The 10,550-nt window shown below is 41.6% G+C and overlaps 1 protein-coding gene across 3 annotated transcripts in view; it reads right to left on the bottom strand.

Annotated features, from left to right (window-relative positions):
- Window positions 1–380: 380 nt before the first annotated feature.
- KCNJ1 (potassium inwardly rectifying channel subfamily J member 1) overlaps window positions 381–10,550 on the bottom strand; it is a 42,740-nt gene continuing 32,570 nt past the window's right edge. For 2 of the 3 annotated variants that reach the window (XM_045283672.1, XM_004714174.4), the window contains one exon: window positions 381–2,737. In XM_045283672.1, the coding sequence (XP_045139607.1) occupies window positions 1,598–2,716 (1,119 nt within the window). In that variant the 5' untranslated portion in view covers window positions 2,717–2,737 and the 3' untranslated portion in view covers window positions 381–1,597. Of the gene's footprint in view, window positions 2,738–5,550; window positions 5,622–10,550 lie in introns of those variants that run through there. The other variant, XM_045283671.1, reaches the window with a different exon arrangement.

The following is a 10,550-nucleotide window of genomic DNA, read 5'->3' as shown; positions in this document are numbered from 1 at the left end:
TGTCTGGTTAACATTGACCTGCTCATCAGGAGGTCAGTGGTTCAAACCCATCAGCTGCTCCCTGGGAGAAGGATGAGACCATCTGCTCTCATACAGATTTACACAGCCTCAGAAATTTTATACAGCATTGCTATGACTTGGAATCAACTCAACAGCAACGGATTTGTTTGTTTGGGGGTTGTTGGTTTTTTGGTACAGGAAGGGGTGTGTCTATAGCCAAGATCACTTCCTCAGGGGGGAAACTGTAGTGAAAGCAACAAATGTATCCTTTCCTCTCACTTCTCCCCCTTCTGGGAGAGGGTCTGCCTTTAGCAAAAGGTTTCCACCAGTAAGTCAGTCGCAGTATATGTGCAATAACTGACACATCTGGAAAGAACACGCACAGTTTTAGAGATTTAATATCTTAATCAACACACTAAAAACACCTGATTACCACGAAGCTTTCAGTACCATCCATTCCAGTATACATTCAAATGCTGGTCGGTGGGGAATTGAAGAGACATTCACAGTAAAGTCTTCTCCCTGGAGGACATCCTTGTTTCACGTGGGTCCCTTTACCATGACGTGGGGCTGGCCCTCAGTGAGAGAAAAAAACCAGCACTTTCTCATTGCGGGCTCACAGCCTGCACTCTTCCTTCCACTCTTCTCCTGCAGGAAGAGCCTTTCAGTACACACTCCTGGTCAAACAACTCATGAAACATTTTTTCCTCGAAAGTATTCACAGCATTGTCCTTTTCAGATTGACTTGGCACCTTCCATTTCTTCATTGCTTTCTTGGAAGTGTATGGGATACTCTTTTTAACAGATGTGTAGCTCCTAATCTCTTTCAATGCAGTCCCATTTTTAATATCCATCACCCTTTACAAATCCAGGATTCTTACAGGCTACTATGCAATGAGATGTAAGAAGGCAGTGTTAGCATGTTTAGACATTCTACAAAAGATCATTCAGAACACACTTGGCTTTGAGTCGATGGATACGCATGAAGCTCGTCTGGACTTGGGTTCTTACTACACAGCCCCAGACTGCGTAGGCCTTACACTTCCTGAAACCCAGCAGAACATGACTTCAACTACCAGAGCTTGAGAAGGTTAGAGCTACACAGTTTTTTAAAGCATTATCCCCACCGCCCTTATTTTCTTTGATTGGCTGGAACATTTCCCCCATATCAGTATTTCCCCTTATAAAAGTCAATGTTAAATGGAAGCAGTTTCTTATCAGTAGAATCAAATGCTCCTATCGAAAGTTCATAACTTCTTCGAGGAGTCTTTAAAAGGTTGTTTGATCTGTACCTAAGGCTTTTGATAAGTTTGTCTGTTCTCATCTACATTTCATGATCTCAGATCATCGTACTCAAGATCTCCAGTGGCCTCTTGTGGCTCCCATATTCCAGCCCCATAGAAATACAAACATGTCTAATATGATTGCCTTGTGCAGCAGATGTCTTAGAGGATCACAATGAAGGGCTTCAGAGAATCCTTGTACGGGTCGACGTTGAGGGTCCTCACTTCAGATCCTCAAATGTCTCATTGCTTCCTGACGGTTCCAAGCCAATAGGCATCTTCGAGACAGTGTTCCATTCATGCTGAAAAGTCCGTCACATTTTGGTGTCATCTGTTTCATTGACTTCCGACAAGATGAAGTTGGGGTTGTCATAGCCCCTCTTCATCCTGGCTCGGGCATCTTTCTCATTATAGAGGCACATGGCACAGTGAGGGGTCTCCACTTCTACTGTCTTGCTGAAGTTATGGAAATCTACTCGATATTTCCCTTCCTTGGTCTTAGAAACTATCGGAGCGAACCGGTAGCCCCAAAGTACCTCCTCTGGGACATAGGATGTCCGAACCTGGCAAGTGGCACTGGTTGATTCCACCGTGCCATCTAAGAACACGACCAATTCAAAGTCCTGCTGGAGCAGGGTTTCTGCTGACATGTGGAAGAAAGGGCTATTGTGATCAATGATGTGGTAAATTGTCAGCGGGGAGATGAAGAATAAATTTTCATTACCAGCATCTACCACAAAATTGATATTGATCTGGTCCAAAATTATGGTCTCTCCCTCGGGAGTGACCGTGGTTCTGAGGAGCTTTCCATAGATGTGGCTGCCAATAAGAAGGCTCTTCCTAAGATTAGCCACTCGGATTAAGAGGCAGAGCTTCCCGCCCCGCTTGCTGATCACGGCATGCTTACTGAAGGTGATGGTCTTCGCGCGTTTCTTGGATCTGGAGATCTTGGCTAAGATGGCACCGCACATGAAGGAATTGATGATGACTCCGAGAATAGACTGAAAGATAAGCAGGAAAATGGCCGTGCCACACTGCTCCGTCACACACCTGAATCCATAGCCAATGGTCACTTGAGTTTCCAGAGAAAACAGAAAAGCTGAGGTCAAGCCATTGATATTCTCCACGCACGGGGTGTGGTTGACAGAAGGATGAAACTCGGGGAGATCTTTGTGAATGTAAGCGACCACGTACCACAGAAGACCAAAGAGGAACCAGCTCCCCAAGAAGGCGGAGATGAAAATGGTCATTTTATATCTCCACTTGAGGTCAAGCACCGTTGTCCAGATGTCCACAAAAAATATAAACCTCGATTGTGCCTCCACGTTGCCAAACTCTATGTTGCATCTTCCATCTTTGGAGACTAGCCTCGCTCTCTGACGGGAGTGCCCCCAAAAGTGAGTGACAAACCATTTCCGAAGATATTTGAGCATTCTTTCTGTCAACACTCTAATCTGAAAGCACAGCAAAGCACAGAGAAATAGGTTTATAAATCAACAGTGAACTAGGCAAATCACATAAATATCTAACTACACATTAAAAGATAAAGTTAAAAATATACATATGACTGATACTTTAGGCAACCTGACAAATCTATTCTGCATAGCAAGATATTATTTCCAACAGAAAATTTCCATATTGTTTAATTATAAACAGGTAAAGTAATTAGGAAGAAATAAATGACAGGAATCTAAAAGATCATATATTCAAATATTTCTTGACTTCACTCAAGCTCACCCAACCTTGGAAATGCTTGTGATAACCAATGCTATATCCTATCATTTACTTGCTTTAAATCACCTCTTCTTTCCCAAAAATAGGTATAGCTTTATCCTAAGCAACAATACCTGTGAGAAAACACAAGCTCGATGCACTTGAACTATTTCTATTTATGGTAACATATAATTAAATAAGTAACTATGAAAAAAGGAATGTTCATCATTACACCACCAAAAACAGTTTGTAGTGTTATTGGTATTTGTCAGGCAGGGAAACTAATACTCTGAAGATAGGAAAAGCATGTGACAAATCAGGTATCGAACCAATGGTAAAGGTGAACTGGTGGGACAGTGTGTTAGACAGGGATCTCTAGACAGTAACTAAGGATCACTGCTTCTAACCTCCCAGCACTTCACACTTAACCTGAGGAAATGATGTGGTGACGGGCCTCGACAAAGGTTACAGTCTCGGGAGACCTGTGGGGCAGTTCTACTCTGTTCTCCAGAGTCATTTTGAGTCAGAATCCACTCGGTGTAACCAGTGTCCAGGGGTCCGCTGGAGCACACAGCACCTGCTTCTAGTCCAGTGGAACTTATGCTGTACTGCATCTCACTGACAAAATGTCATATTCTAAAGGTTGATTAGCCAAAAACATGTTATGACAAGTATTGGTCAAATTTCTCTTATTAACGCGTGGCACTATTTAGAACAATAGAGCAAAGTTTAGAACAAAGTTTCTCACTGCTGTTTGGATAACTACTGCTAAATAAGCTCCAGGGCTTTCTAGAGGGATCTACAAGACGCTTCCTGCCCTCTCTCCATGATTTGCCATCATCCCCAAAAGGAAGAGCATGAGGATCACCATCAATCTCTCACACTTCCTCCTCTGCTCCTGAACGGAGGACTCAGGAGCACTCACTCGAATAACACCCCCTAAGGGTCTGTTGATGCTCCTTTCTTTGTGTAGTCCTAGCTCCTAGCACAGTCTATAGATGCTGGCCAGACATACAGCAAACATGAATGGAATAATTCAGTTAATGAATTAAGCCCTTTAAAATGTTATCAGATCAAAAGTTTCTTCTTGATGAATCTTTACAATGTTCTCTGATGAGTAATTTATTATTATTGAATCTTCCATTTTGCAACAAAATGCACTTGACCCTCCACAGCCTACAGTGATGAAACAAAGGGGTCACAAATATAGACTCCCTCCACCCCTACACCAAAGAGAACTCAAGGTGTGCCCACTATGGTTAACAATGTCTTTGTGAGATTTTAAATGAAAGGCAAATCTATTTTTTAAAAATAGATTTCAAAATTCCCCTGCAAAAATATGTTTATTAACACAAACTAGGAACCGAAACTGACTTCGTGATAAGTTTTCAGCAACATGATATTCAACAATGTCTCCTGCACAGATGGAATAATATGAAAACAACGGATGGCAACACCAAGTAGAAGACAGCAGTGGAGATTTGAAAGTGTGAGGATAGGTTCTAAAGATATAGATCAAAAAGAAGAAAGAAAGAAAGGTGCTACCAGGAAAACAAACAGCAGTATACACACTCAGAAGGCCCAGCCTTCATCCCACATAACCCACATTGACCTCAAGTCCCCCAAGGGGACTGAGGGGTTGGTCTCAAGTGAGGTACACAGAGGGGGAAATAGTGCCTCCTTCCCCAAGCTCTCCTCTCCCCTTGTACACAAACCTCTTACCTTTACATATGTCCACCAAGAATAAATGGCCTTTTTAAAAAAATTAAATACTTTTTATTGGGGGGCTCTTCCATCTCTTATCACAATCCACACATTCATCCATTTTGTCAAGCACATTGCACATATGCTTCCATCATCATTTTCAAAGCATTCTCTTCCCACTTGAGCCCCTGATATCAGCTCCCCATTTCTTCCCCCTCCCTCCCGCCCTCCCTCCCTCACGAACCCTTGATAAGTTATAGATTATTATTTTCATATATTACATCGTCCTCCATTGCCCCTCACCCAATTTTCCATTGTTTGTCCCCCTGGGAGGGGGTTATAGATTGATCCTTGTGATCAATGCCCCCTTTCTCCCCCCACCTTCCCCTAATCCTCCTGGTATCTCTACTCTCATTGTTGACCCTGAGGGATTTATTTCTCCTGGATTCCCTGTGTTGTGGGCTCTTTTCTGTAGCAGTGTGCATGGCCTTTCTTGAGTATATGGAAGCCTATTCTGTTTTACAAACCCATCACAAAGTGCTTGTTGTGTTAAATATCACTTAAAAAAATTATCAACATTCTCTGCCATACATCAATATTTCAGAAATAACTCTCAGTACATCAACTTGTGAGATTATCTTCCCCTCCCCATTTCTACTCCAGTCTGTCTTATAATCATTTCAGTTACAAGGCTAAAACAGTAGTGCGTATTCCCCCCTCATTTAGCTCTTGGATAAGAGTGGGTATCCATGATTGCATTAGTAGCAAAGTAGCATTTACCTGGCCTTAAGAACAGGTGAAATGAAAATAATCAATCCATAATACTTGCCAGTGATTGTCTGGCACTTACCAACACATGCTTCCAGCTTGAAGCGTCCATGCCTGGGAAACACAAGGGAGTAGTGTTGGGAGTTCTTCTCTGAATGCAGGCTGATTTCTTTTAGATCCAGGCAATTTTATTTTAGGTTTCAGGCAGTGGACTGATGGATTTTATATTAGCTTAAAACTCTTACTTTGATAGTGGAGTTGTGTGGCTTAAACCAAGGCAATTGGTTGTTCTCAGACCAAGCCCCAGCTGGACTTTTTTCCACCCCCAAGCCTCACATGGCTTGAATACCGTCATGCTAAGACATGACAAACCACCAGTTAAGGTCCTCGAGCAGCAGGCATGGACTGTGTTCCCACCATTTCATTGCTCTCCTTTGCCACGCTCTATAGCTCTCTTGCTCTTTCTCCTAAGTCATGCCTAATAACTTTTGACCATGTCTGTTCTCTGAGACACACCAAAATACTGAGTTTTCAAAGTGCTCAACAAGATACTGGTGAATATGCTCATGTTAGGTTCCACGTAATCAATGTGACCCCTTTTGACAGAACTGCCCCAGAGTTTCCTAACCTGTCATATACATACACAGAGACTATTTATGTATTTACCAGATGAAAGTAAGATCACACCAGGAAGAAACAAGATAGCATGTTAATCTCTCTATTCAACAGTCACTATTATGTAAGGAACAGAGATTTCAAAGAGGCCTTTGTTATTGAATTTATTTTGCCAAATCTGGCATTTACTAAGGGTATTTTTTACATGTACTGGGTTAGCCAGTGCTGTTGATTTATACATTTGAATGGTGAGAAGAATTACATCGAGAATGAAGACTACAGGATATTCTTCTAGCTATGCCTATCACTGGCACAGCACATCTATTATGCACATATCCTACTTTACCTAGACAATGGCTTTAATCTGCCCCCAGACAAAGCCAATATGTGGTTTTAAACTGCTGGGTAATTACAGACTGTCTCTGGGGTCTGACTTATGTAACATGACATTTTAGGTACCTTTCTGTTGAAATCAGTAAATCTTAATAGCAAGCAAAAGGCTGTACATTGGCTAATATTTACCAAGATATTCTTAGTGGCCTGGCAAGGCAAGTGGATCACATTAGTGCCATTTTTTTTTCTTCAGTGCTCCAGCATTCTTGTTCTACAAAAGTCCATTCCAGAAAATAGAGCTTTTGTAAGCTTTCTAAATGTATATTATATGCTCGTTTTATGGGATTTTGAAGGCAAATGAAATCTTACTCCTGTCTCAGGGAGCTCACAGTCTAATGGGGAAGTTTAGCAATTACAATGCCGTGTGGTTCGCATAATGGTAAAAGAAGTATCATTTCTAAGAGATCCTTATTAGGTGGGCATCTACCCTCTGCTAAAATACGTGGGGTGATGGAAAATTCCCTGCATATGTCTCTATTAACTATTCAGTGATCACTATGAACACATATTTACCGGGTTATCAGGCATCATGCGGGTCACGATCATGGTGATCAAGAAACCCTCTGGCCAGTGTAGGGAAAGAAGCTAGAAACAAAGCAACCAAGAGCTGAACTCACTGTGATGGGTGCCCTGATGTGAGACAGAGACCAGTCAAGGAGGGCTCCTCATCTGAGGGGCAGAGGAAGTGACCTCAAAGCTAAGCCCTGAAGATGGAGTTAGAGTCCCATCCGCATCCATAGCGGGAACTCAGTGAACACTTTTAAATTATAATTTAAAAGGTTAACCAATGTATGCATGAAAGTGATGAGTTTACTGTCATAAAATCCACACGTTTGGCTTAATAGATGGAGGGTCCCACCCAGTAGGAGTACAGAGTATTTTAGAAGTAAAGATGCGAATGTGATCCAGCCAGGGCAGTAGAAAGAGAACAGAGAATAATTGGAATGGAGCGATGGGAGGCCTTGGTAGGAAATTATAGTAGGAAGACAGTACGGGCTAAGTCACTCAGAGCGTGGCATGCCATTTGATTTATTTTTGTTAATAGCCTGGCTTAGTCAGGGTTTTCTAGAGAAACATAATCAGTGAAATTGATGCAGGCTGTGCCCCAAGGACTATAGCTTAGGTGAGATGACCTGCTCTAAGACCCCTAGGTTAGGCTAGGTAACCAAAATAAATTTAAAGCTGAGAGAGAGAGAGAGAATGAGCTGCAACATATCTATTTATAGTCTGAAGGCAAACCACACACTAAGACATTTCTTTTTTCAAGTGATTGGTTGGATTCCATTAGGCTACGTTACGGGAAGTGATGACATTGCGTGGGGTGACATCATAGACCAGCAATCACTCTAGTGGTAAATGGAATCTCCAGGAGCCCTAACTTGCCCAATTTGACACAGAACGTTAGCAGTCCAGGTCACCATTGACACCTTGGCACTCATAAGCATCTCCTTAACCATACATAATCCTCACATAAAAACTCCCAAGGCATAAACCAAGATGTGATAAACCAAGATGCTACAACTAAAAACACTAACCTTGTTTACAGCTTGTATTCTATAATAAGTAACGAGATAAGAGAATTTGTCACTCCTTGAATAATAAAACACAGGATTGCCTAATTCAAAATGGCAATGTCAGTCCGTTTCAACACACTCATGCCAAGGATATTGATTTTGTTTCATTTTTGACAACTTTCAATTTTCCTCAATTCATAATTTGTGCATTCCGCATTCTAATTAATGATGGATGTTTGTAGGTATTTCTTCCCATTCAACATTTATCTTGAAGTACAATGCCATTGGTGATAGAATAAGATCTAGAAACCTACAAGGAAGACCAGCTGATACAAATATTCAAATTCACAAACCAAGCGCTAAAGTCTATGATGGAAAAAAACGAAGAGTTCTATCAACCTCTGAATTTGACCTACCATGCGATCAAGATGCATTGGCAATTACACGTGATAGGAACGTGGAAGCTGGAAAGTAGGAGGGCCTGCATTAGAAACGACGCCTGTGTGATAAAAACAAAGCTGGTGACTGTGTGATCGAATTTTGCAAGACCAATGACATCTTCGTTGCAGATACCATTTTTTAAAATAAAACAAATTCTGACTATATACTTGAACCTTGTTGGATAGAATATCCAGAAATCAAAAGGAGCTGCCAGGAACGGAAGCCAGATTCAGAAGAGGATGTGGAATGAGGAATATCACGGCTGATATCAGATGGATCTTGGCTGAAATTTAAAAATACCAGAAATATGTCTATTTGTGCTTTATAAACTAGGCAAAGGCACTTGACTGTGTGGCTCCTAACCAACTATGGGGAACATCGACAAGAATGGGAATTCCAGAACCCTTCATTGTGCTCATGTTGGAACCTGCACAAAAACCAAGAGGCAGTTTCTTCAACAGAATAAGGGAGCAGAAGGGGTGTGCATCGGGGTTGTTTTTCTCATACTTATTTAATCTGTCTACTGAGCAAACAATACAAAAATATGAACAAGAACTCTGCAAAAGAAAGCAGCAGCAGCATTAGAAGGCTCACTAGTAGCCTTTGATAGGCATATGATACAACCTCGCTTGCTTGAAGCAAAGAGGACTTGGACCAATCAATGATGATGAAACATAACAGCCTGGAGTTTGAATTACAACTCAATGTAAAGAAAGCAAAAATCCTCACAATCGAACATTTAGACAACATCCTGATAAACAGAGAAAATATTGAAGTTGCCAAGGACTTCGTTTTACTTGGATCCTCAATCATGGAAGCAACAGTCAAGGAATCAAAAGATGTATTTCCTTGAGTGTATCTGCAGCACAAGACCTCCTTGAAGTGTTATAGAGCAAGGATGCTACTTCGAGGACTAACATGTGCCTGACCCTCGTTATTATATTTTCAATCATCTCCTATGCAGATGAAGCTAAACCAGAGAAGAAATGAGTCTGAGTTGTGTTGTTGATGAATGATATTGCAAATATCATGGACTGTGGTAAGAACAAACCAACTCATCTTGGAGGAGGTACAGCCAGACTGTTCCTTAGAAGGAGGGACTTTATCTCATGTATTTTGGACATGCTATCAAGAGAGGCCAGTCCCTGGAAAAAGACATCATGCTTTGTAAAACAGAGCGGTCAGAGAAAAAGAGGAAGACCCACGATGAAATGGGTTGGCACTCTGGCTCTAACAACGTGCTCAAGCATCACAAGGACTGTGAGGGTGGTGCAGAACAGGCAATGCTCCTGCCATTGTACATAATATGGTCACTATGGGTCAGAGCCAAGTCAATCGAACCAAACAGCAACTAACACCAATAGGCTGAGAGGGAAGAAAACAACACACACACACACACACACACACACACACACACGATAATTGGTAGTTTTGACAGAATCATTAAATACTAGGAAGGCAGATCCATATCCAGATTACATGTCTTTCCATGATGCAAGCAGTCCAATGTAATCAACCTGGCACCAAGTTGCTGGGGAATGATGTCACATCAGGGATTCTGTTTCATCAAAATATTCTTAGATATCAAATGCACCCTATCTCTCATAAAATCAGCTGCCATCAAGTTGATTCTGACTCATAACCTCATCATTGTCCCATTGAGCAACTTATCTGTTTGGACCACCAGCCTGAGCTTAGCAGTTCAAAAAATTACCTGACACCACCACCAAGGCTCCTTGTAAGTATTTAATTAGGTTGCCACATTTTGTCATACACTAACAAATCCGTCTTTGCTACTAGAAAAGGAGTCATTAGTGCCTTTAGACCCAATGAGATTTGAGAACCCATTCTAGAATGTCTGGGGACACAACTGAGAAGAGGTTGTCCTGATCAAAAGAATTATCCTGACCTTCCCTGAACCTGAATTATAACCTGCTACTATCCTAGTAAACCCCACAATCATAAGTATTATCTGTGAGTTCTGTATAGCCATTGCAATGGTAGTCAATCCAGCATCAAAGTAGAGAGTACTGTGGTCGGGGCAGTTGATAGAATTGGTAAGAAGTACTGTGGTCGGGGCAGTTGATAGCAGAATTGGTAAGAAGTACTGTGGTCGGGG

The sequence above is a fragment of the Echinops telfairi genome, unplaced genomic scaffold (genome assembly GCF_000313985.2).
Source record: "Echinops telfairi isolate 266 unplaced genomic scaffold, ASM31398v2 ScPeMD7_7465;HRSCAF=8503, whole genome shotgun sequence".
Taxonomy (NCBI): Eukaryota; Metazoa; Chordata; class Mammalia; order Afrosoricida; family Tenrecidae; genus Echinops; species Echinops telfairi.
This window is presented reverse-complemented; position numbering and strand designations above follow the sequence as displayed.